The sequence below is a fragment of the Akebia trifoliata genome, chromosome 3 (genome assembly GCF_017979445.1).
Source record: "Akebia trifoliata isolate Shusen 1 chromosome 3, ASM1797944v1, whole genome shotgun sequence".
NCBI classification, from domain to species: Eukaryota; Viridiplantae; Streptophyta; class Magnoliopsida; order Ranunculales; family Lardizabalaceae; genus Akebia; species Akebia trifoliata.
In genome coordinates, this window is record NC_141377.1 from 46,352,755 (window position 1) to 46,380,247 (window position 27,493).

The following is a 27,493-nucleotide window of genomic DNA, read 5'->3' on the forward strand; positions in this document are numbered from 1 at the left end:
ATTATTTATATAACATTTAAAAAATGGTAAAATTGTCTTTACTAAAAGTAAAAGTTATTTTTTAACTATTTGATTGACGGCAACAAGACGAAAGGGAGGTAAGTAAGCTCGTTAAATAAATTTTAGGGGAGGTAGGTGCAATTGTAAAAATGTTAGCGGATTGACATAGAATTATGCCAAATCATAAGGGGAGAAAGTGTAATTTACCTGATTAAAAACAAGAAAATTTAATGGTTTTGATTCGGATTCGTTTAGGAACTGGAACCAACCCATTGACATCTTTAATGACAATCCCTTTATGATGACTGTTAAAAAATGATCCAAATTTCTCTTCTTCAACTTCTTGTCAAAATTTATTGATTTTTGTCATAAAATTTAATCATCTTTAATATCATCAATCTTTGGGGTAAAAAAAAATGTTAAAATATCTTTAACCCGTGGTAAGAAAATATTTGATTTTTCTTCTCAAAATTTAAAATGTTTAAACTAGAGATTGATAATTACAGGATTTAGGAGAGAAAATCAACAGTTTTTAGCCTTGAATAAGAGGGCATTTAAATCATATTCTGTTGATCTCTCAGAAAAAGAATGGTGTCAAGGATGTTAAATCAACCTATTAAATGTAATTATAAGTAAGATTCACGAAAGTTGTAGTGGTCTCATTCATTTGCCAACTACAAATGAGCTGGAGTCCCAACATCGGGGGCAATGGAATTCCTTAGAAACTGTAGATGCACGAAATGGTTCTACACTTTCCTTCTCTTTAAGCTCGGGGGACCTGCAAAACAGCCCACTCCGACGATCAAGTTAGCAAAATTGATCAGTGTAGTGTGTTTTAGAGAAGGAGCGTTTGAACCTCTTTTACTCGTAGTTTTCTTCCTTATATAGGCGTTCAACTTGATTGTTTTCTGTGCCACCCCTTGAGGTGACTTGGGGTAGTTAGCTTACTCCCTGACATGTCAGCTGCAGGAGTTGTTGCAACTGCCCCATCACTTCTGAGAAAGTCAGAGTTGGCCTGACATGACGTGGGTTGTTAGAGCTGGCTGTCTATTGCTGGCACGCCTGTCAGGCTTGTCATACCGACCTAAGAGGCAGTTGCCCGGACCGCTTCACTGGCTGATGGCCTAGCTCCGAGCTTCGGATAGAAGCATTCGTCGGGGTTAATAAACCGAGCAAGAGTCGTGGTTTGCCCGACCTCAAAATCATTATCCTTGGCCCTTTATCCGAGCCACGTGTCGGTGCTCAAGAATTTCCCCCCACAATACCCCCTCCCGAGGGCTCGGGCAGCATGATCGGGTACTCGGGAATATTAATAACGAAAACTGACACGTGGGTGCCTCTTATAGGGTCTTAGCTAAGATTAATGGTATCTTTATGGCGAATCGTTACTTAGCCTTTTCACTTTTCGAGGGCGGCGGTCGGTTGGGCTATTATCGCAGTTCGCGTCCTGTCTGTTGGTTTAAACGGCGCAATTATTGCGTGGTGTACACGTGGCGCCCGGGGAATGGCTCGATTCGCGTGCAATGGGGCGAACGGTCATATCGGGTTTCTCAGCGTTATTTAATACCCTATCATAACCCATCTGAGAAACCCCATCCGTTGATCTCGGGCACACATCTCGAGGCCTATTTTGCCTATATATATCTCGCCCATTCCCCATTTTTACTCACTTTCGCATTCCTTGCCGTTACTCTGCCCTATTTTCTCTGCTCGCGCGTCTGCTGTGCCCTTGCCCTGCCTTTGTTGCGCCTTCCGGTCGTCAGCTGCTCAGCGAGAGGTCTCTGATCATTCTCAAAGAAGAGGGCAAAGGAAAAGGTAACAGAGTCAAGGCAACCCCTCTCCTCTAGCTTCTCTTCTTACTCCTTTTCTAGTCCTCCTCCATGGCCAAGGGGAAATCTTATTCCCCTGCCTGTCCCCCATTAGAGATGGTGAGGGACACATTCGGTGTCCCAGCCAATGTGGGCCTGTCCTACGTGGACGAGGCCACACAGCTCAGGGAAGGTCCTTCAGGTACCACGGTGGTATACTGGGGGCAATTTAGAGCAGGCCTCCGAGTCCCTCTGAGTAGGCTGACTCGGGAGGTTCTGAATTTTTACCGGAGAGCCCCCGGCCAAATGAGCGGAAATTTCTTCCGACTTATTAGTGCCTTCGAGCACATGAACAGTAGGCTGGAGGACGGCCTCCAGCTAGGGCTCTGGGATATCCGGGACCAATTCGTCCTGAAGAAGTGCCCGAATAGGCCGGGCTTCTTCTATCTATCGAAGAGGAGAGGGAAGCCTTCCTTGGTCGAGTTACCTGACTCGGACAAGGAGTGGTTTTTATTCCCCATACAGTTGTCCGGTCAGTGGGAGAACGCCCAAGGTGACGAGCTTCCCTCCCTGGCCTATTCCTTCTTCAACACCCACGGTGAGTGCAACTAAGTGTTTCTCCTCTTGTTCTTCTCTATTCTCTTGCCTAGAGACTGAATATGTGTCGTCCGACTTATGCAGGCCCGGCCAAAGACAGGTTCCCGGGAGACTCCGTGGTGATCACCCACCTCTTCTCCAACCCCGACTTGTACAATCAAGTCACGGCCTTTCTACCTCCGTCAATCCGCCCAGCAGAAATGGCCCTGCAATCTAAACGTCCTCCACCGGTCCTCGCCTCCGACTCTGAGGAGGAGGAAGTTGCTGTGGTTCCCCCAGCAATACCAACTGTAACTCCCGGGGTAAGACATGCCGATCCTGAGGAGGAAGAAGAGGAAGACCATCAACCTCTTCTAAAGAGGTTGAGGAGGGGGCCCCGTTCCCCAGCCCCAGTGTTCCAACTGCTCCCTCCTCAAGTTCCGGAGGAGGCCTGCCATCCGGCCGAGCCATCGCAGGCATCCTCGGCTGGATCGGTGCAGAGGGGGGTCACGCCTCCTTCCCCCTGGGTAGTCCAACCCACCATCAGGGGCAGGCCGGTGTCGGACAAAGATTCGGCCTTGTCCGACCCGGCCATAGCAAGGGCAATCTTCGATGCTTCCGCGCTACCGCGGGACGTGGAGAAAGTCTGCAAGAGTTTTGCCGGTGATTCGGCAAAATTCTCGAACGAAGCGTTCCGAGCTTTGGCGGTGGTGAGCTTTTATCCTAGCCTTTTATTTTCCTTGGTTCGAATCCTATTTCCGGTTTGTCCCTCCATCTAAACTCTTTTCTTCTCCTTATCAGGTGCAACACGCCGTGGCCAAGCTCGTGGAATCCCGCGATGCCTCCGTGGACAGCCTTAGGTCCACGGAAGGTAGCCTCCTTCAGCTACAGGCTGAAAGGGATGCGGCTGCGGCCAATTCCCAGAAACTCCAATCAAGCTTGGATAGCGCACTATCCGAGTTGGAGCAGAATAAAGACAAGCTAGCTCTGGCGGAGGGGAAGATCTCTTCCCTAGAAGAACTGGTGAAGGCGAAGGAGGTAGAGCAGGAGAGAGCACTCCAAGATCAGCTCAACTCCCTCCAAGCCCAGCTGGATTCTTCAGAGGAGGCCTGGGAGACGACTTATAATAAGCTGAAGGCGAAGCTAAGGAAAGCCGAGGCCGCTGCAAAGAGGCCGGAGGTGACCCCGGAAGCCACACCAACTGCTGCTCCCGAGTCGATTCCCGAAGCCCCAGTTGCACCAGTGGACATCCAAGCCCCCGAAGATGCCGCGGTTGTGATTGAATCGGATGTATAGCTTTTTTTTTTCTTTTTCTTTTACCCCTTTTTTGGTGGCCCATTTTTGTAATCTCTTATGCAATCAACGAAAATATATATAAAGAGATGTTTTTCTGAGACTCTTGTCCTTTCTTGCTTTCTTTTCTCTGCTTTTTATGTTAAGGCATATTGCTTAAAATAAACGAAATAGCTTATTATATTTAAGCCCTTGGGTTCGTCATTTGTCCAAGATCGACATCCTGTCTCGACCATAAGACTTCTCCGTGGACTTGATGCTAGCAAAGAACCGGGCCCCGACTCCGTACTAGATTAGATTTTTTTTTTTTAGTTTATCTTGGCTCCCGTGTAGGGGCCAAGGCTTTTCCTTAATCCAAATCTTCAATTGGGCTTGGTCCCCGTGGTGGGACCAAGGCTTTTCCTTCAAACCAACTCCTCAGTTGGGCTCGGCTCCTATGGAGGGGCCGAGGCTTTTCCTTAGACCAACTCCCCAGTTGGGCTTGGTCCCCGTGGTGGGACCAAGGCTTTTCCTTCAAACCAACTCCTCAGTTGGGCTCGGCTCCTATGGAGGGGCCGAGGCTTTTCCTTAGACCAACTCCCCAGTTGGGCTTGGTCCCCGTGGTGGGACCAAGGCTTTTCCTTCAAACCAACTCCTCAGTTGGGCTCGGCTCCTATGGAGGGGCCGAGGCTTTTCCTTAGACCAACTCCCCAGTTGGGCTTGGTCCCCGTGGTGGGACCAAGGCTTTTCCTTCAAACCAACTCCTCAGTTGGACTCGGCTCCTGTGGAGGGGCCGAGGCTTTTCCTTAGACCAACTCCCCAGTTGGGCTTGGTCCCCGTGGTGGGACCAAGGCTTTTCCTTCAAACCAACTCCTCAGTTGGGCTCGGCTCCTATGGAGGGGCCGAGGCTTTTCCTTAGACCAACTCCCCAGTTGGGCTTGGTCCCCGTGGTGGGACCAAGGCTTTCCTCCAAACCAACTCCTCAGTTGGGCTCGGCTCCTATGGAGGGGCCGAGGCTTTTTCTTAGACCAACTCCCCAGTTGGGCTTGGTCCCCGTGGTGGGACTAAGGCTTTCCTCCAAACCAACTCCTCAGTTGGGCTCGGCTCCTATAGAGGGGCCGAGGCTTTCCCTTAGACCAACTCCCCAGTTGGGCTTGGTCCCCGTGGTGGGACCAAGGCTCTTCTTTGAACAGCAGGCATAGGCGCAAAGATGGCTTTATTGATAATATTTCTTTAGATTGAATACATTCCATGGTGATTGAATCTCCTCCCCTGCCGGCGTCTTTAAGTAGTACACGCATGTTTCCCCGATCTTGCGCACGATGTATGGGCCTTCCCAGTTACAGCCAAGCTTACCGCTATTGACTTCCTTGGTGTTAGAAAATACCTTTCGTAGAATCATATCTCCGACTTTGAACTCTCTGGGACGCACCTTCCGGTCATAAGACCTCTTCAACACCTGTTGGTACCGTGCCAATCTTTCTATGACCCTTTCCCGTGTTTCATCCAACCAATCCAAATTTCGTGCCACCAATTCGTCATTGAACTCGGTCTCGGCCACTAGCGTCTTCGTTGTAGGAACCTGTATCTCGGTTGGAATAACGGCTTCCGTTCCGTAGGCTAGTGCGAACGGAGTAAATCCTGTTGCCCTCCTCGCCGTGGTTCGGTACGCCTAGAGGACACTATGTAGCTCGTCTACCCATCTTCCCTTGTGTTCCTCCAGGTTCTTCTTCAAGTTTGCGAGGATTGTCTTGTTTGATGCCTCAGCTTGGCCATTTCTCTGTGGATATCTTGGCGACGATTGCAGAGAACGGATTCCGTATTCCTTGAAGTACGACTGCACGTGGTTGCCTTTGAACTGAGTTCCATTGTCAGAGATCAGTGCATAAGGGATCCCGAACCGCGTTATGATGTGCTCCCACGTGAATTTGATAACTTCTTCCTCCCGAATCCGTGTAAGGGGAACAGCTTCCACCCATTTAGTAAAATAATCCGTGGCTACTAGGATGAATAGCTTGCCCCCCTTTCCCCGAGGCAGAGGTCCCACAATGTCCATCCCCCATATCGAGAACGGCCAGGGTGACTTCATAGGGTGGAGTTCACTGGCTGGCTGCAGATGCATGGGGGCGTGTTTTTGGCATCGATCACAGGTCCTCACATACCTCTTACAGTCTTCCTGCATCCTTGGCCAGAAGTAGCCCTGAGTGATAATCTTATTGGCGAGCGACCGTCCTCCCGAATGATTACCGCAGATTCCCTCGTGGATTTCCGCCATTATGAGCTCGGACTCTTCCTTAGAAAGGCACTTAAGAAGTGGTCCCCCGAAAGACATTCTATACAGCTCCTCCCCAACGAGAGTGTACTTGCCGACCTGCTGGAGCAATTTTCTGGCCTCCCCCTTGTCTGCTGGCAGAACCTCTGAGCGCAGATACTGAGTGAATTTTTCCATCCATCCCGACGTTCTCTCGGCCTGTGCGCACTACTTCTCCTCATGTTCGATGCTTGCTATAGGCAGGTATTCCACAGGTAAAGACCGTCCCTCCGTCTCTCCTAGCATTGAGGCAATGTAAGCCAATGAATCTGCATGCCTGTTCTCGTCCCTGGGTATCTGGCATATCTCCACTTGGTCGAACTTTTCAATCTCTCGTTTGACTGAGATCAGGTACCTCGCCATGCGTTCGTCCTTTGCTTCAAATTTCCCGTTGCATTGGTTGGCTATGAGTTGAGAGTCGGTGCATAGTTTTACCCGACCGATTTTCAATTCATTTGCCATCCTCAGCCCGTGGATAACTGCCTCGTACTCAGCTTCATTATTTGATGCCCCATACCCGAGTTTGATGACCTTTTCCAATCTATCATTGCTCGGCGTTACAATTACTATTCCCACCCCCGAACCTGAGTAGTTTGACGATCCATCGACAAAAATTCTCCATCCTGCTTGCTTGTCCCATAGCTCCACTTCTTCTGCCCCTTCGTCTTCATTTTCCAACTCTTCCCAGTTCGGATCTTCAACCGGGAAATCCGCAAGGAAATCTGCCAATACCTGCCCCTTTATTGCTGTCCGGGACTCAAATTGTAAGTCGTACTCCCCGAGGATTACAGCCCACCTCGCCATCCTCCTCGACTTTTCGGATCTGTGCATCATTTCTTTAAGCGGGGTGTCCGTCACAACTCGGATGCGGTGGGAAAGGAAGTAAGGCCTGAGCTTGTGCGCCGAGTAAACGAGCGACAATCCCACCTTCTCCGTCCTGGTGTACTTAACCTCCGATATGCCCAATGTCTTGCTGACGTAATAAATAGGATATTCCCGTCCCATTTCAACTTTAAAGAGAACTGAGCTTACCGATGATGGACTTGTCGCCAGATAAATCCCCAGCTCCTCTCCATCTTCCGGAGAGCTAAGGATCGGTGGCTGCCCCAAATACCTCTTTAGGTCGCTAAAGGCTACCTCGCACTCCGTACTCCATGCAAAATTCTTCTCCTTCTGCAATAACGCGAAGAGCGGACGGCATCGATCGGACACCCTGGAGATAAACCTGTTTAGCGCAGCTATTCTCCCTGCCAACTTCTGCACCTGCTTTTGGTTAGCGGGGCTCGGCATTTCTACCAACGCCCGAATCTGGTCTGGGTTTGCCTCGATACCTCTCCTGGTGATAATGTGCCCGAGGAATTTCCCAGAGGAAACGGCGAAGACACACTTCTTCGGATTCAACTTCATTTTGAAACTCCTCAGCCGATCAAATGTTTGCTTAAGGTCTGCCAGATGGTCTCCCGCTCTCTTGCTTTTTACCAACAGATCGTCGATATATACCTCCACAGTCTTCCCGATCAATCCTTCGAACATTTTTGTCACGAGTCTCTGGTAAGTTGCCCCGGCATTTCTCAAACCGAACGGCATAACTTTAAAACAGAACAGCCCTTGCTCGGTAATGAATGATGTCCGTTCCTGGTCTTCCACTGCTAGGGGGATCTGGTTATACCCCGAATATCCATCCATAAACGACATTCTCTCATGTCCAGCAGTGGCATCGACCAACCTATCAATCCTTGGCAGCGGGAAGCTATCCTTTGGGCACGCCTTATTCAGGTTCGTGAAGTCAATGCACACTCTCACCCTTCCATCCTTCTTCGGCACTGCTACTATGTTCGCTATCCATTCCGGGTACTCTACCTCCCTGATAAACCCGGCCTTTAAAAGCTTTTCGATTTCCTCGTTCACCCCCTGCCTGAGGCACGGCGACAGCCTCCGTGGCTTCTGCCTAATAGGTCGGAAGCTTTCATCAACATTTAATCTATGACACGCCACCGACGGGTCTATCCCAGGCATGTCCTCCAATGACCATGCGAATACATCCTTGTTTGCCCTCAGAAGTTGGAGTAGTGCTGCCCTCTCCTCCTGCAACATCGTGGTACCGACACTAACTATCTGTCCTCCATCGCCCCCGAGATCCACGGCTTCGACTTCCTCAACTGTTACTCGCTGCTCGCGCAGCGGCTGCTTCTGTAATTGCTACAAATGTTCATTAACAGTTGGAGTTACCTTTCTCTTCTTTGGTGGGACGGCCTCGGGGCCTCGGTCTTGCTTCAAAGCCAGGTGAAAACACCTCTGCGCCATCTCCTGATCTCCCCTGATTTCCATTATTCCTTCCTTACCCGGGAAACGAATAACTTGATGGTAGGTTGACGGGACTGCTTTCATCTCGTGTATCCATCTCCGGCCCAAGATCGCGTTATAAGCCGAGTCTGCATCTATTACCACAAATCTTGTCATTACCACTTTAGACCCTGCTGAGATCGGGAGTGTAATTTCTCCTACCGAACTGCTAGCGGCACCGTTGAACCCATAGATGAGGGTCGGCGTTGGCTCCAAACTACCTGAAACCCCCATTCTCTTAGCCGCGCTTAGGAAGAGAATGTCCACCGCGCTCCCCGAGTCCACAAGTATTCTTCGGAGCTCGACGTTTCCCACTGGGAGCGCGATTACTAACGCGTCCTGATGGGGCCCTGCCGTCCCCCTTAGGTCACTCTCTGTGAATACGATTGCCCGGGGATCTGCTCCGTGGTTTGTCGTTCCAACTACCCGTACTCCTAACGCCACGCTGTTAACCCCGACCATATGTCGGATCTTTTTTACCTTCTCTCGAATCTCCCGCCTAGACGGCACTTCGGCCCCTAATAATCCTGTGATGGTATGAACTATCCTGCGCTCTTCCGTCTCTCGACGCCCTCCTTTAGCTGGCCTTCTTTGCTCGAGCTTTCGCTCAGCTCTCTCAGTAGTCTCCCCACTTCTCCTTCCTCCCGCGGAAACATAACCTTTGAGCTTCCCTGCTTCGATCATATCCTGGATGATATGGCGCAGCCTGTAGCAGTCCTCAGTAGGGTGATCCTCAACCTCATGATACTCGCAGAATGGTTTTCCGGGTTTCCCCTTATACCCCCATGGCGGCTGAACGAAATCGGGCTCCCTCCTTATGTGCCTCAGTATTACGGATAGTTTTTCGTTGAGCGGGGTATACACCCGGCCTCTTTTCCACCACGACTGCTCGTTCGAATCTCTCCGCCTTTTCTTACTTCCTTCCACTCCGGGGTGGGTCGGTACCTTTGAAGCGTCTACTCCTCCTTCGCTGTTAGCCACTGTCTGAGTGCTTCTTCTTCTGCCCTTCACAGATTCTTCCACCAGGATGTACTTCTCCACCTTCGCATACAAATCTTCTAGACGAGTAGGATCAGACTTGATCAAGGACTCATGCAACCGTGTTCCCGGGATCACCGCAGCGATGCACGCCGCGCATGCTGTGGCCTCGTCCATGCCCTCTACGTCCAGGGCTCTCGTTCGAAAACGGGTTACGAACGACCTAATACTCTCCCCGGGCTCCTGTCGAAGGTTAAATAGAGTGTTAACTCCGACCTTCTTCCTTCGCAGGTGCACGAACTGCCCAACGAACGTTTCTTCCAGTTCGGAAAAGTTCGTAATGGACCCAACTGGTAAGGCCTGGAACCACATCATGGCCCCGAGCCTCAAGGTTGACGGAAACAGCTTGCAGAGCAACGGATCATCATTTTGGTACAGCACCATTTGACTTCTGTAGTGTAGTATATGGTCCATGGGATCTCGCGTCCCGTCATAAGTTTCAAACTTTGGCATGTGGAACGACCTGGGTGGTTCTGACTTCATTATCGCCTGCGAGAATGGGGTCCCTTTGAGTTCCCGAATTGCGTTCCGTACCTTTTGCGCGGGATCCTTTCCTCGCGCGAATTCCTCATCCCTCCTTTTGAGCATCTCCTCCACTTCCTTCCTCGTCATGGTTTCTTTAACTTCGGAGCTTCCCTGCTGCGTTTTTACTGCTGCTGAATCTTCAGTCCAATCTACCTCCGTTCTTGCCGCTCGAACAGGATGGTCGCTACTCTGCTCTGCCCCTGGGCCTTCCTCGGTCTCCGCACGCTCGCCTAACCTTTGCCTGAGCTCTTCGTTTTCCTTTCTTATTTTCACTATCTCATCATTTTGTTTCTCCAACCCCCTGCGCATTTCCTCTCTCATCTCTGTGAGTAAGTTGTACATTGCTAGCATTGGATCCGGCGCATTTGGGGGCGAGTCTGCTGGTGGTAGATTTGATGACTCTCCACGATTTTCGCCTCTAGCTCTTCCCATATTGGTCGTTTTTCTCCTTGTAAGTTTCCCACAGACGGCGCCAAATTGTAGATGCACGAAATGGTTCTACACTTTCCTTCTCTTTAAGCTCGGGGGACCTGCAAAACAGCCCACTCCGACGATCAAGTTAGCAAAATTGATCAGTGTAGTGTGTTTTAGAGAAGGAGCGTTCGAACCTCTTTTACTCGTAGTTTTCTTCCTTATATAGGCGTTCAACTTGATCGTTTTCTGTGCCACCCCTTGAGGTGACTTGGGGTAGTTAGCTTACTCCCTGACATGTCAGCTGCAGGAGTTGTTGCAACTGCCCCATCACTTCTGAGAAAGTCAGAGTTGGCCTGACATGACGTGGGTTGTTAGAGCTGGCTATCTATTGCTGGCACGCCTGTCAGGCTTGTCATACCGACCTAAGAGGCAGTTGCCCGGACCGCTTCACTGGCTGATGGCCTAGCTCCGAGCTTCGGATAGAAGCATTCGTCGGGGTTAATAAACCGAGCAAGAGTCGTGGTTTGCCCGACCTCAAAATCATTATCCTTGGCCCTTTATCCGAGCCACGTGTCGGTGCTCAAGAATTTCCCCCCACAGAAACCATTTCAATTAAATTGTTATACTTGTGATAGGTGGTAATAGTTCATAACTCCATCACAATCCTCAGAGTTGGGTAACTGTGTTTGACCAAATGGCATGTGTTAGATTCGAGATCATACCCTTTGAGGATTGCAATGGGTATGATCGCATACCCATCGAAACTTTCGCTCTGCTGTGCTTGAGCCAAATGATAAATTCTACTCTCAATACCCAACTTCGAAAATAGACTCGGGATCACACCATTTTGTCTTGTATCTTGAGGTCACACATGTCGCATTTTTAGGAAATATCAATTAATGCATCACCATCATAAACATGATATAATAAATAAACACACCGAAATACACACATGACACAACAAGATTTACATTTTTAGTAGCGTGCCTATGTCTGCAAACAGGAGTGGAGCCAAGATTTTCTAGTAGTAGGGGCAAAATGAAGAGCTTGAAGTTGGATGGTTTTGCGGGAAAAATTCACAGGTTTTTTGTTAGAGATTAAAGAAAATGGTATTTAAGTCATTTTCAATTTGTTGATGAGAAGGAGAGAAAGCCCAAGTCAAGAGGTAATATCATCACTTAAAAAATTTGAAAGGAAAAGGAGGGGGGGGAGGGGGTTACAAATACTAGGGCAAAAGGCAATTCCCCCATCAACTCCTTTCTAGCTCTACTTCTATTTATAAATAAGACAAAGAGAAATTTACTAATTCTAAGAAAGAAACTACACTTTAAGATTTCTTTATATACTTCTTTCAAACAAGGGCTACAACTTGGACAGGCAAACTCAAACTCAACTTGGGCTCAATCCGATTGATAGGCGAGTTTGAGTTGGGTTATATGGAAAATGAGTTGAGCTTGGAATAGGAAATATCAACCCAAATTGAATTCGGGTTGAGTCTTTGGGCAACCCGATGTTGTATATTTGCATATAAATATTTTTATTTTTATTTTTTTTTAAAAATATTAATTTTTTCTTTTTAAAAATATTTGTAAAATTAAGGAAAAAATTTTAATATATAAATTAATGGATTTGAATGTTGTGTGAAAATTTATTTACTAGTGCTTTTATTTTTTTATATTATATTTATTTTTTAAGATATAAAATAAAATTTATATATTGATCAAAATGAAATTATACTTGCTCAATGAGCCCAATCTACCCAAAATTACTTAACTTGGATTTACCCGAACTCAACTCTATTTTAGAAGTTCAATCTCGGGTTGAGCTTGGGTTAATGAGCTCTAACCCCAATGGTCGGGTTGAGGTGAGCTCGGGTTGGGGGGTTTTACAATTTGGGTTGAGCTTAGGTTGACCCTCCAACCTGCCCAAATTACAACCCTGTCTCAAACTTACCAAACCCTAAAATCCACATTTTTTATATTATTTGATTTCCCTCTCTTAAACTTAAAATGATTATGCTATATATGTATCAAAATTACCCTTGATAATTCCTTATGACCCCTAATTTTGGGTATGTGTATAGTACATCCATTTTTTTTCCACTGAGGGTGATGGCAAATGTATTAATAGAATTGTCTTTTAAAAGGAAGATTTAAGAGTCCCTTATAATGAAATAAAATTAAGTTGGAGTTACTAACATAAGAGACAGATAAAACGGACCTATTTTGTAAGACATGAAACAAACAATATTGTGCCAAGGTAAGGATAAGGGACCCATCGATAACGTTAGGATGGAATTACCAACTAGTATCGAAAGGGGTGAGAACACAATATATTGCCTAGAAAGATGTAGGACAAAGACCCAAAAATCAAACCACCCCACACATGAATGATTTATTGAGGTCATACAATCCCACACCCTCTAAGTTATAAGACATTGCTCGAACAACCAAACTCATACATTAATCAAGGATGCATATAGTATGACACAACGTGATCTTCATAATAGAGGAAGCTTCCATATTGCCCCAAGTCATCTTTCTATGACTAACATCATTCTGTTACCGCTAGACAATCTGAACCTATAAATAAGTATCGTTCATGTATAGGGTGTAGGATGTATTGAATATGGACTACAAACATGGAAAATCTGAGAAGGGGTGGGAAGGCAGTGCAGAACAATTTCTGGCACAACACGACCTCTTGGTACATGAGATGTCAACTACCTCAGCTCATCATAAGCTGAACCGAGTTTTTTACCCACTACAGTCTCTTAAGTATGCAATCTGCACTCTCTTAAGCAGAAACTCTATCGAATTACTTACAGACTTGATTGTCGACACATATTTTGTTGAAATCACCCCGATCTAAGAAACTATTTTTTCAATATAATTGGTAAGTTTGTTCTTAATCATGAGTTTAGTAACTCGGAGTTGGCAGGATTTGAACCCTGATTTCTAATATCATCACCCAAAGGTTTTATCAACTAAGTTAGTTGGCACTTGCAAATTAAGGAATCTTCATACTATGATTACTTTCGTTCTATGGTTGGGGGTCTGCCTAATCCCCGATTACTTAGAAAAAAAGAAAATTAGACAACCCACAACTAATATGAGGACTTCCACAAGTGACAAAACAACGTCTTTTAAGATTCTTAATCTCTAATGTTTTCTCTTAATGCAATTTAGGGTACTTAAATACTAATTTTTTTATGTCTTCCGTTAGTAATATTTTTGGAGAAGCGAAAAGATGTCAACCCCTATTATAACCATCTTGTAGATAGATACTCACCGTTAGATGGGAATGTACAATATCCCAAGGAAAAGAATAGTACAATCAACATTTTTGTTCCATTGAGTTGTACAAATGTAAGGTTGTAAGCATCACTAGAGACGTTATTCCTAACTCTCACACTTAGGGACAAGAAGAAATTGTACGAATTTCTCAATCCGAAATGATCGATCGACCGTAAGTGCATGTTTCTCTATTGGAGAGACATGCTTTGTAATGGTGATTTAGAAATACCCCCTCCAAGTAGTTTTGTAAATATTTGAGTTATTCTGTGTCTTCCGACTGATGACATGCCCCGATCTCACTGTAGACAAATAAAAGAAATGACGTAAATGCCCTCACCTTCAACTTCTATCCAAGAATTCCCTTGATTTTCCACTACACAACTAATTTTCTCCTTTCATACATCAAATCTCAAGAGCAAGATAAAATTTTTGGAAAAGTTGAGAAAGATAATTTTGTTTGATAGAAAATTGCAGAGTTTTTGCAAGAAGTTGAAGACAATGGACCGGAGATGGGTCTGCATAAGTTAAGAAAATTAATATAGGCTAGCATGACTACCTTAGTAAGATAGGTTGGACTGTTATGGAATATTACCATATTGGCAAAATAATATCATAACCATCACTGAACTCTCAAGTTTAAAATTAAAATCCAACAATGAAATATCACCTTTTCTTTATATTTAAAAAAGAGTTGTGCTGGGGTGACACAGGATTTACTGTGATTCTCACAATTCTGACGTGGAGATGCATACATAACCGTAGATGATTTTTACTCATATCGCGAGGAAACACATCTATGGTTGTGTGCACATCCCAAGTCAGAATTGTGAGAATCGCAGTCAACGCCCCGTGTCATTCCAGCATTTTCCTTAAAAAAAATTAAAATTTTAACATCAACATCTCTGTGTCCTCCAATAATGTTTTTGGATGCCTTACATGCTTAATAAGTTAAGGAAAGTGTTTCTTTTCATGAAAGTTAACCCTCGAAGTTGCAGATGAGTACATTTTAGATCATTTTAAATCGCTTGAAAATGACTATTTTCTCTTGACGTAAGATCCTTAGCCTCATGGTGCAGCAATTCTGACATGGACAGTAGAAGTTCCATTGGGCCACAAGTTGTTGGAGTGTCACTGTGGGTCAGAACCAAAATAGATGACTCTGCTCTCGACAATGTTGTCGAGTAAGTAAGAAGGTACACATCGAAGATGACAGATTTGTATGTTTAGTAATTTGTTGTTAGGATCTGTTTGGTGGATTTTGGATTTTCCCACTCACTTTTACCGACATTTCCTGTATGGCAAATAAGGAGTAGATGACGTTTACAGGCAACAAAATCCCTCTTACGTGGTAGGAGTGCACTTTGGTTCGATTTGAGGTCAAATTAGAATCAAATCAACATAGGTCAGATTCCACTAAATAAGAATCAGAATCGTACCAAAAAGCCAATAGAATTGAATCAGATCAAATTGAATTAAGGGTGGTTTGATTCGATTCGATTATGCGAGTTGCCAATATCTTATAAAATTGTTTAGTAACAACATACTTTAATAAATAATAAATAATAAACATAAACTATCATATAATAAATCATTAATGTGTCGGCAAAAATAAAAAATAAAAAAGACATTAATTCATTCATAAAAAACAAAGTTTTTAATTTCTATCTTAACTCCTAAAATAATTCATAATAAATTAATTTATAGTTATTATTATATAAGGGTTTAACTCTCGGTTTGATTTGGTTCTATACAAGCCTTGAACCTAGAATTAAACTGAATTGATTGATTTTTCATTTTCTTAACCCATAATTGAATCACAAAATGTTTCAAACCAAATCAAACCAGTCCAAAATTATAAGTTCTATACGGTTCTTGATTTGAACTAGACCAAGTTGCACCCCTATCACATAGTTTTGTTTGGACTGGCCAAGTTGGGTTGAGCTTAGACAGGCTTGGCTTGATAGAGCCCTACCCTCAAGGTGAGCTATGGTTGTACCAGCTCCGAATCCAGTCCTAACAAACTTAAGCTGAGCTCAAGTTGATTTCCGGGTTCTCTAATTGATTAAATTCATATATTTTTTTCAAATCATTTGAAATTTATAATAAGATCTAATCCCTTTTAGTTGGTTATTTTAGACTTACCTAGTGTGTGTGATTTGCAAGCATTGCATGTGCTTGGGGGAGGGTCCCATATGCCTTGGTTCTGACCTTGGCTCATCCGGTCCCCCTAGTTGAACATAAGTCTGGACACTCTGTTATCAAAAAATAAATAAAGAAAAAAGGGACTCAAAACTAGAGTCTTTGATTTCAATTTCAATTAAATTGGTACACACTGGCACTCCCACCCCCCAATACAACACCCCCAAAAATGATTCTCTTATTGTATAGGAAATCATAATATTATTCTCTCACAATCAACCCAACTCTCAAAAACTAAAAATAGTTTTTGACATTTTCCTGATGCAATCAAACACATTCAAATGTTTTATTATGAATCATTTTCTAAATTTTTTTTATTATCAAAATGAATCATTTTTTAGCAAAATTTTAAATTCAATCAGTCTGTAGCTTGGAACCGAAATTTAGCAATCTTTGGTTGCAACAGTAACCCTGTAATTTTGGTTGGCAGAAAACAAGACCAATTCTTGGGAACAATACACATAATGTTACGTCCCCTAAAATCAATCTTTTAAAATTTATATTTTGTAATAAACACGCCTGAAAGCTTCATCTAACTACTACAAAAGCTTAAAGAAGCCTGGCCGAATGAATTGGGATATTTGACCATCACTAGATCTTCCGCATCTATATACAATAATAGTGGTAGTTGGGAAGGCCGTATGATTAGATATTTGTCCTTATAGCCATGGCTAGCCTCACATTTGGCCAATTGTCAAACAATAAATGTGCCACCTCACGTCTCTCAATTATACTAGTCAAATTTAGCACGGCATAATTTTAGAGTGTTGTTATTGGCACCCCAAATTTTATTTATCACACCAATTAAAAATAAAAGGTCTGGATCCGTTTACTCCTAAGAATTGACTTATGAAAAAAACACATAATCTCAACCCTTGAAATGCAAAATCCAATGGTTCATTGGATTTTATATTTAAAGAGTTAGGGTCATGTGTTTTTCTCATGAGTCATTCTGGGAGTCTAACGGATCCCAACCCAAAATAAAAACGTAAATGGTTGAGAATAACTAAAAGTTGGGATGACGATCGAAGCTCTCTTGCTTTTTCCGAGATTTATATTTTTTGAGGTTTAAGATTTTATGAGCCTAATCATAATTGTAAACAACTAGTGAAATTGTTTGAATGAGCATTACAATGTTTTGTAATGTTGAGATTATGTTTTTGAGGCAAACCTTTGTAATGCTTGAAGACTGTTTTTTAATCTTTAATCAGGGTGTGATAAATAATTTAAGAAATTGAGGTGTAATAAGTAAAAGGTAGGGTGTCAATAGTAACTCCCTAATTTTCTTCACACGTGGAGTCAAAATTAAAATTAAAATTGGGTGGTTAATGTGGAAGTGTGTTTTAAGAGTACCATGTGACCAACTTACCCCGATCAAATTGAAAGAAAAATTGTTATAAGACAGCACAAAAACTAAACAACTTTATAGAGTTTAATTTTTTATGCTCAAGAAATTAGATGATGTTCATAGGATGAACGTGGCAGATAAGATAAAAAAGACGAACTAGTAAAAACATTAAGAATGAAAATTTTAAAGATGGATGTCTTCATGAAAATGTAAAGAGTACCCCCAAATACGTAATATGTAATAAACAAGGGGAAAATTGATTTGAGATGGTTGGTTGATGTGCAACAAAGACAGATTATAACCTTAGTTAGAAGAAATGTGCAAATTGAGATTCCTAAAAAATAAGCGAAAGACCAAAAAGAACATGGATCAAGATAGTGAGTGCAGATATCAACACACTTGATTTAAGAGAAGAGACAACCATGGACATTAGATAGAATTGATGGAGGAACAACACTTGTTCAGCTGATTCCAAATTATTGGGATACGGTGTTTTTTAGAGAGCTACTAATGCCACACCAATTCTTATATAAACCACCAAAGAAGTGCACACAGTTGGTGTGGCAATAGCAACTCTCTCTTATTCTTTATTATTATTATTTATGATTATGCAATTTTGGAAGGATAGTCCCCAAGTTTCAACAATAACATCACCTCAGAAGGCCAATAAAAAACTAGGAAGAATCGTCTCTAATTTCGCCATATCCCATATCGGGGCCCAATAAGGTCAGCTTCATTCCATGGTCTTAAAGGTTTCGCAATTGGAGACCATGCTCTTGGCCCATAGAAAATTCACAAAATTTTCACAGTACTTGCTAATAAAATAAGAATTAATAGGATCCGAATCATGATCATATTGGATGTGACGAGGCCCATCACCATGACTATTAATTTAATTTGACAACAATGTACGAACAAATAATCATACATCCAACAGACGGTAACAATAATTAATGTGGAAAGCTACTTTTCAAAACTCTACTTAACGTGCAACAAGTTAGTATTTTCTTAGCAATATCATCACGTCTATGTTATTAGATCCGGTACCAGATTCGCTGACATTGAATTGGGTCCTATTAATTTCCCTTTCATGGTAGCATTACTTTTTATATTCTTACTTGCTGAATCATAATCAATAATTTTAGCATTCTTTTACAGTTGGAAGTTAAAAATCGCACCAAAGAAAACTAAAAAGAATGGGTACCAAGGCCAATAACATAGAACTAGCTTATCAATTAGCTTCTTCGTTGGTAGCTAAGATAAGCATTCATGATGAAACAACAAAAGGCGTTCTTAGTTCAAAATGCATCATAATCATCTTGTATGGGCTCCATCCATCTATAGAGGTCATCTTCACTTTCATGAGATTTCACAAAACCATTAATATCTGGTTCCAAATCTTCAGCTACTTCTTCACCCTCCTGCTCAGATTTTGCTACTTCTTCCTGAAAGCAGGAGACATTCCAATAATGAGAAAAAGACAACTGGATTCACACACACACACGTCATAAGTAGAGACCCACACAGCATTAACTAAAGAGAGGGAAATGAGATTCATCAGTAGTACTAGTCACATATCTGTGCTTCTCCTCCATTGTGCCCGTGGTACACATAGGACACAACCCAGAAAATCAGCTTGATCAAATGATCTTGAGGCAATACACCATATTCTAATGGTGCAAAAGGACTACTTGATAAGATGGCTAGGATTATCCAGGCCAATGATTGCTTGGATCAGAGATCTCATTAGTAGAACCATTTTGACTGAATAGTTTGGACTGAAGATGAAACACACAAGTAGAGACCCCAGACCAGAGTATGACAGATACAGTAAATTGGTATCCAAACATTCCATTTTCTTTTGGTAACTGTTAAAAAGAATTCTATATAGAGAAAATAATAATAATTAAAGGGGAATACCTTATTTTCTGGAGTACCCTCCTTGCTTGTCAATTCAACCGACTCCATGTCTATGTTAAAATTTTGCTGGGCCTGAGCAGCAGCTTGTTGAAGCCGTTCGATCACTAGCTCAAAATGGGAATGATCTGCAAAAAGGAAAAGAGAGGGAACAAAAGAGAGACCTTAATATTGATGTTTCCAAGCATGTCAACTTCTCATAAATAATCCGAACTGTTTGCTATTAATAGTAGGAGCTTCCCCGAATACTCGCAAATCAAGATGTGCGTATACCCACTTCTTTGATCAAATATTTTCCCAATGTACAAAGTTTTGACCTTTGGGCAAAAACTTTCTTTTTTATTTATATTTTAAATAAAAACCTCTTATTAATCCCCTCCAAATTCCTACAACAATCTAACATCTATTCCATTATAACTCACTCCTAATACTATTTAACTCCTAAGTTCTTTTTAGTTAATAATTGAACTATATTCTAGACATCTTCTACTCCTTAAATTATTTGCATCAAGCTAAAAAGGCAAAATAAAATAAGATTCAAGATTGAAGGATTATTGCAACATTCAAGAAAAAAAAAATCTAACATCCAATAAGCAAGATTTCACCCAAAAAAATTCCAATTTTTTTGAGTTCATGCATCTTGTTGAACCTACAACATAATTAATTATAATGATATTGAATATAAAAATATTCCAATTTTTTTTTTTTAATTATTGTAATAATCGCAATAATTGACTCAAATCTCCCAATCATTGATATTCCTCCAGAATTTGAAGTCTTATGAATTCTCATTTTCTAAGTGAACCACGAAATTTTGCACTAGACGTGTCTTTTTGGAAGAAATTGTACACACATTAACAAATAGTGATTTAAGAGGGTAATTATCACACTAACGGTCCTTCCAAAATTGGACTTTGTTCTCCTTACCCATTTTGAAGGCTATAACCCCATTTGGAATTTTGAAAGCACTACTTTTTATTTCATCCTTATTTCTTATTCTTTTTATGTCGAACCCTCCATACTATCTAAGAATGGTGCTATGCTTTCTTAGTTAGAGTGGTTTTTACCATCTAAGTGACAATTTATGAAATTGACAATTGTCATGTTTTTTGAGATTTTCCTAGATCTACTCGTTTATTGGAATATTTATTATTTATTTATTGATATATTTAGTTATTCATAAATTTAAGAAATGCAAGCATGCCTGCGCATGACTTACCCTTGGAACGATTAATTAAAACATCAGACAGCTTCAAAGGATGTTGGCGTTCTTCCGTTTTATACTTCAATTTTACTTGATGGCGAGTTCGACCAGGGAATAGTTGTTGTATCATTGCAAAATCTGTCCCAAACTGCTGAATAGCCTGAATCAAAGGATAAACCAGATACAAATCACTCAAAGAACTTCATGGGAAACTCACAATGATAATAGAACCGATGTGTAAAAAGAAGAAACTTGAAAGCACATAGTAAAACTTCAAACACTGAATAACTCAATGGAAACTCACATATTTGACAAGGTCAGTCATTTTTACGATCAGTTTGTGTAATTCATAGTCAGAAATGCACATATTTGTCTGAACAAGAATCCTACCTCGTAAAACAGCTCTGTTTCTTGTTTCGACCATCTTTCTTTCGGTGTCCTATCCATGAAGGAATGGTAATTCAGTTTAAAGGAACTTTCTTGAACCCTAGCAGTTGCTTCTTCATCATCAGGGTTTAGACCTTGCATTGAAACAAAAGAGGAACTTTCTTGAACTCTTGCGGTTGCTTCATCATCATCATCAGCGTTTAGACCTCGCATTGAAGCAAAAGGGTCATCATCATACAGAGTGGCCTGGGCAAAAGAATCATTAACACTGCATAACAAAAATTACGTTAGAGAGTGATAGAAAGACTGTATGCCACTTTCATGTGAAACTAATAAATTGCCCACTTCATAATCAAATAAGCCTATTTCTTATCCATTCTTCGCTTTTCAATTCTTTTACAACAGTAACATATTTCTAATATTGAAGATTTATGTCTAATATTAATTAAAACTGATTGTTTAATTAAGTATGACAGATTTAGATTTGCACTTGATTGTTTAATTCCTAACATGTTAAAGGAATCTCCCCAAATCCCCCTTTCCCTGGTGATGCTAATACCCTTATACATTTGTAGAGTGTTGTTACAACTGAATTGGATCGTAAAATCAGAATGAGTGGGATTCAAATCAATGAGGCACTCAAATCATTGATCATAAGTTTCATTAAAAAAAAAAGTTTCTTTTTAATTAAATTTTTTTTTTTTTTAAATAATATCAAGAAATTCAAGATCATATATAATAATTGTGTGTGCGTGTGTGGGTGGGGGGGGGGGGGGGAGGTGTGTGGAGGGGGGATGACAAAACCTTACTTGAGGGTATCAATATGTAAACAGAGACACTTTTCTAAACTCATATTGATATAATTAGACGAGAGATCTTTTCCCAGAAAAATCAAAATCATGTATTCAAGTGATGATACAAATTGTGAGTGCTCTCTCTGTTAAGAATTGTTATGGCCATTTGGATCAGTAGGTATTCTCCCTCTCCTACTCAATAAAGAGAAAGGCATAAAATAGCAGAATACCTCTCTCCACTTCCACAGTAGCATCTGGTGGCTGCTGTAAATGTTCCGTCAGAAAAGCAGCTCTCCAAAATCCTCATCCCATGGCCTTTACAAAGAGATTCAAAATGCTAGTTCTATACTTGAATTTCCCTAATAGTAATGTATAGATCCTCAAAACTAGTGCACCAATATCGAGGAGTAGTTGAAACTCTATGTTATCATTAGACCCCCTCAATTTGATACTTCTCAAACTGAAATTCACAATAATGAGTTCAAAGCTTTTTAACCGTATCCCAATCCCCAGCCTAACATACTTCTCACTGATTACTTTAACCACAACAAAATTTATGTAAGTAAAATAATAAAACAATTTACATCTTGTACGCCTTTCTTTCCTTTTTCTTGAATCATACAGAAACATCTTTGAAGCTTACAATTAAGTTTATAAGTTAATAATATCAAACCACTTGTATTAGCAGGAATCATGCCAAGTGCCTCTGTTCTTAAATGAAACAAACAATGCCATAACTATTGCACGTGAAAACAAAGAAATTTGTTGATTCTTAAGTAAAAGCTTTATAGTACCTCTGATTGGGAAGAGATTTCTTAGGGGCTGATGCATCTTTATTCTGCAAACAAAAAAATGAAAGGGCTCAGCAAGACAAGCAGTGATGTCAGAACTAGCAAACTCAAGATAAAAATGAAATGCTCTTGAAGACATCATGACTATTTCCATTATATTAAATTACTTAACACAATAAGAGAAACAGGATATGTACCGATAGTCGTTCCTTAGCCTCTGCAAGAAAGATGAGATCCTTTAAAATCAACTTTCGGGGATTAATTTCCTCCTCTGGGGTTTCGAGCAAAACCTTGTTCACTAGAAATGCAGAAGTCAACATTTATCGGGAAAAAAGAAAGAAATGCAGAAGACAATTATGCACAGAAAAATGCATATATCAACATTATAACATCTATAAAGAATCATAAAATTTAACCAATTCAAATGACCAAACCCCCCCCCCCCCCCCAAATTTTCGGGATAAGGGTTTGATTATGATGAATGGGTAAAAAATTGGAGGTACCTCGTCTTTTATTTCGTCGAGTTGAACGAGAGAACCTCTTTTTGGGAGGTTCTTTGTTTAGTGGATCTGGTACTTCAGACACATTTTTGTGCCTTCCGACTGTTTTCTTATTTCCAACTACAACCTTATTAGATTTACTTTGTGCCCTCTTCCGACGGGATGTTTCTTCTTTATATTCATCGTTATCATCACTATGGCCCTCTTCACCAATTGCAGAATTGAAGGGTTCAAAAAGCGGGTCTCCATTTTCTTGAGTATCATCTTCCATCTCATCAGCTATAACAGGAGAAGTTAACCTCTTTCTCAGCTGCATTGATGATTTACTGGTGTTATTCCTCTCAACAGCTGCTGCTAATACAGGTCTTTCATCATGGGCCCATTGAGAAAGTTCTTCAACATTCTCGGAAGGAAACTTTCTCACCATCTCTTCTGATACTGTTGAAGATTTTCTTTTCCTACTCTTAGTGCTCTGAGAAACCCAATTAACAGAACAGGAAAGAGATAAAATCAGATTAAAAATATAAATCCAAGTTCTTGATTTCATTTTATTAAATAAACTAATAACAGGCCAAATACCTCTTTTCCTGACATTACAGGAACAACTTGCGAGTTCAGAACTTCTTCGGGAATTATAGATCGTAAACCTGAAGCATCAGCAAGATGTGTAAACTCTTTGGTCACTGGAAGTTTGAATGGAGGGTCAGTGGGTGCAGAATCAGAGACGCTTGTCGTTGAGATATCAAGAAAACATTCAGGAGTAATCGTAGGAGTCAAATCGTCATCGAAGTATTCAGTTTCAAAAGGAATCAACTGAGCGTCCCCTGAAAAAGAAACATACGTGGCATAAGGAAGATTGACAAGAGTTCAGAGTACATGTTTTGATGGCTGCATTGTGACAAAGTTGGGATTCGGGAAAATTTGGCAAGAGAAAAATTCGTAAAAAATCGGAAAAACATGGAAAATTTGGGAAAAATAAAAATATACTATTACTTATTGGATAATATAAAAGTATATATTTCATATGTTAAATATAATATTAAAAAAATTACAAAATTTCATATTAAATATAATATAAAAACTGATTTTGTTCAAAGTTATGTGAATAAGTTGGGATTAAATCGCCAATTGAAAAAAACCGTAATTAATCAGAGAATTTTTTCATCACGGCTGCCACGAAAAAAGAATTCACTACTCAAAACAGAGAAATGGAAGTAAATGAAACATTGAAAACAATGGAATTTATTATTTACCAGTAGTAGTGGTGGCCTCAGAAATAATATCAAGACACTCCAAATCAGGAAATGTCTCTGACTCCTGTGAGGAAACAAAAATTTCTACCAAAATTATCCAAGAAAAGCAAAACAGAAATATGGGTAGGTAAAAAACGCAAATCTTTACCTTACCCAACAAACGATCTCCATTGCATTCAAAAGTTTCAGCTTCCTTGCCGTTTGCTGGCTCATTGGACACAACAAGTTGTGGTGAAGTGTCAACAGGACGCGATGTAGGGAGTTTATTTCTAAGTGAGGTGTTCACTTTGATCTTAGGCTGGAATTTTCTCACAGTTCCCACTGATAATAAGAAGCCCAAGATGGTTAGTATCATGGTTAAAAATATCGGAATGTATCGACTGATATGTATCGGTATCGGCTGAGACCCATACAAAACATTGACCTGGAAACATAGAATGTTTCGGGAACGTATCAGGTATGTATCAAAATCTATCATTTTGCATCATTCAATACCATATCGGCTTATCCATTTACCGAAACATTCAATCGATACAACATTTCGAACCTTGGTTTGTATGGTTTATATAGAATTGGATAAAGTCTTCAAATTGGTGAAAAGAGGGTTCATTGCTCACCATTTCCAGAGGTGGATTGCGAAAGAATATCATCAAGGGATTCCAATTCAGAAAAAATATCTGCAGTCTGGTAGTAATAAAAATAAAATTACCAATAAAGATACAAAATCATGACCAAAGATTATGAATGAATTCTTGCCTCTCTAGGCTGCAAATTTCCTTGGACGGACATTGTAACTTCCGACAGCGGAGGGTCGGTAGCATTTGGTAGGCTGGAGGGGGCTGTGAAGGTTGTTGTCTCCTTCCGGGTGCGGGGTTTGGCCTTGGGTTGGAATTTGGCTCCAGCACGAGCTGCAAAAAGAGTGGATCATCATTAGCTCCATCAGATAAAGATAGAACAACAACAAAAATGCAGAATCTTGAATTAACTATAAATTACCAATTACGCTAGTAGTCTCAGGAAGAATATCGGCAAAAGGATCCAAATCAAAGGACATGGCTTCCTTCCACCTAAAAGAAATCAAATTTTATCTGAAAATAGAGAGTTGGTTTCTGTTATCTGTATTCGTCGTCTTTGATTGGAAAAAACTATGTGCTTCAAAAGAATTCGAGTTCTAAATCTAAAACCTAACTTTGATGGATCGATCAGAGATCAACCCTAATTGCGGTTACTAGTTTACACCAAAATTCAAAGCAATATTCAAATTCTACAGGAGTCGGTTGCCCTAATCGAGGTTTAAAAATGCTCTAATGGAACCCTAATAACTTTCAATTTAGGGTTACTTTCCTATTAACTCTCCGAATCCTAAACCAGATCTCAAACCGATCTCTACCAATTCTAAGCAGAATTTGACAGTCCTAAGCAAACCCTAATGGGAATTAAATCGAACCTTAAAAAACAATTCGATTCGCGCCTTCGCGGTACAACCGAAAGCCTGGGTATGTAAAATAATAGTGAATTAAGCATGACTGATAGACACCGACTCATATAGGGCTTTTATTTATATCTATTTGTTAGAGCTATCAATTAGGCCCAATAACTCTATCTGGCCCGAAAAAACAATGGTTCAGGCTTTGAGCTTGAGCTTTCAAATTAAGGTGGGCTGACATTTTTGAAGTCCATGAAACCCAGATTGTCTTGAAGCTTAATAGTCCCCTGTCCATCTTAGCCCGAAATAACATATTAAGTTAACATTAGAATCTTTGTATCATGTTGAGCTAAGAATATTGTGAAAATTTATCCAACCCAAGCCGATTTATTAAACAAGTAGCACGTTACAGCCTATATAACCAGTTTAATAAATAGGTTTGGGTTGAGCCATGCTCAGGTTGACACATAAAACCTGTGAACATGAAACGCATTATATTACCTAGATATAACCTTCTAAACAAGGCTGAGTTAGGTTGTACGCAGATCAATAGGATTACAACTCGCTTAACCTATTTTTCAAGGTTTAAAATGGGTTATATACAGGTTGGGTTATACACGGGTTGACACAATACATCAATTACAAGATAATTGAACAGGTCAAAACATGTTAAATGCTGGATCACTACCCATTGTTAAACACTGGGTCCAAACAGGGTTAGACTCAGCACTAGGGGTGTCAATTGAGCCCGCTACCCTAGCCTATCTGATAAAACAAGGGTTAGGCCCTTCATATTGAGCCCTCTCAAAGGTAGTGTCGGGGGTTCAATAATTTTCAACTGTTAAATTGGGATTGGGCTAGGGTATGATAGTGGACAACCCCACTCGGCCCGGCCAACTACTATATCTTGTAAATATATTCATAATACAATAAGTTAGATGAATATTTTTCTTAGATGACTCCCTAGCTTGTGGATTGAAGAGGTAAATGAAACAAATATAATGCATATGCTCCTTTGACTCATAAAAGTGTGTTGCTTAATTATCTTATTTGGTATTTAACAAAAATGTTATCTAGACAACAATCCAATATAAAGAATTTACTTTATTGAGAATTCTTGAATGATCATTACATGGATCCTACTAAGGTATTTATAGAGATTACATCAACCAAGACATAGAAAGTAACCTAACATAGAGTTACTAACAATCTATAATTCTTAATGTAAAATATCTTAATGGATATTAGTAAATAATCACAACCTTCCTTTTGGTTTTATAGATAGTGTAAAAGAATGGAATACATCATATTGTGTTGCGTTGAGATAAATGGATATTGGTAAATACAATGCATCTCATGCAACATAATATTGATGTATCCTATTCTCTTACACTATCATCATATTGACCTCATATTTTCAGCGCATGTGCATCATGCTAAGGCTTAAAAAGTTTAGGCCTGCAGCCGATAGGGTTTAGGGTCGAACTAGGCACCACCCATCTCCTTAGGGTTTAGCTGAGTCTGGGCAAAGCTCACCCATTGAGAGCCCTACAATTTATATAAAGGTTTAGGTTATGAGCTATTTGATTGAATGGAAAGTCCTTTTCCATGGAAAAATGGATAGGGTGGAAAAACCAATTGTAATGTTAGATTTCATCTAGAAAAATACCAAGGAAAGAAAAACAAAGTAGAAAAATAAAATGGGCATTACTTGTTAAGAATCTTACTGCAAGACTAAATTGAATGTCAATTTTTATTTTAATCTCTTGGTGGGTTTAGTTGTCAATAAATTATTGGGACCATATTTACTTAATTAATTGTATGCAAACTATATATATATATATATATATATATACATAGACCAAGATTGAGAGAGAGGTGACATGTAAACAAAATATAGCCCAAAAGGTTGGAATCCAAAATGATTACACTAGCCTAGGGAACGTCCCACACTATTCTTCCTTTATAAATTGAGATGGAGTTTTGAGAAACAACTAGTAGTTGTCTTTGGACTCTAAGAAAAATGAGGACTCTCTAGGCCAGTCTGTAGACAGACCAATACCCTCTTTTCTTCAAAGCCACCACTAGTGC

The 27,493-nt window shown here is 40.9% G+C and overlaps 2 protein-coding genes across 4 annotated transcripts; both read right to left on the reverse strand.

Annotated features, from left to right (window-relative positions):
• Positions 1-6,135: 6,135 nt before the first annotated feature.
• Positions 6,136-10,305, reverse strand: LOC147407391 (uncharacterized). Its single transcript, XM_086432603.1, has 3 exons — positions 10,214-10,305; positions 8,197-10,114; positions 6,136-8,151 (listed from the first exon to the last, which is right to left on the reverse strand). The coding sequence occupies exons 1-3, from the start codon at positions 10,303-10,305 to the stop codon at positions 6,136-6,138; spliced, it is 4,026 nt and encodes a 1,341-aa protein (XP_086288729.1).
• Positions 10,306-18,077: 7,772 nt separating this feature from the next.
• Positions 18,078-25,509, reverse strand: LOC147407392 (Homeodomain-like superfamily protein). Of its 3 annotated transcripts, none has more exons than XM_086435938.1 (13): positions 25,424-25,509; positions 24,733-24,884; positions 24,594-24,660; positions 24,125-24,297; positions 23,977-24,040; positions 23,303-23,547; positions 22,727-23,195; positions 22,421-22,521; positions 22,227-22,270; positions 20,642-20,906; positions 20,267-20,411; positions 19,051-19,175; positions 18,078-18,575 (listed from the first exon to the last, which is right to left on the reverse strand). In XM_086435938.1, the coding sequence occupies exons 2-13, from the start codon at positions 24,763-24,765 to the stop codon at positions 18,429-18,431; spliced, it is 1,878 nt and encodes a 625-aa protein (XP_086292064.1). In that variant the 5' UTR covers positions 24,766-24,884; positions 25,424-25,509; the 3' UTR covers positions 18,078-18,428. The 3 variants fall into 3 exon arrangements, with proteins under 3 accessions (XP_086292064.1, XP_086292063.1, XP_086292065.1); XM_086435937.1 differs by lacking the exon at positions 25,424-25,509 and adding an exon at positions 24,973-25,417; XM_086435939.1 differs by lacking the exon at positions 25,424-25,509 and having other exon boundaries at positions 24,130-24,297; positions 24,594-24,653; positions 24,733-24,853.
• Between the last annotated feature and the right edge of the window lie 1,984 nt (positions 25,510-27,493).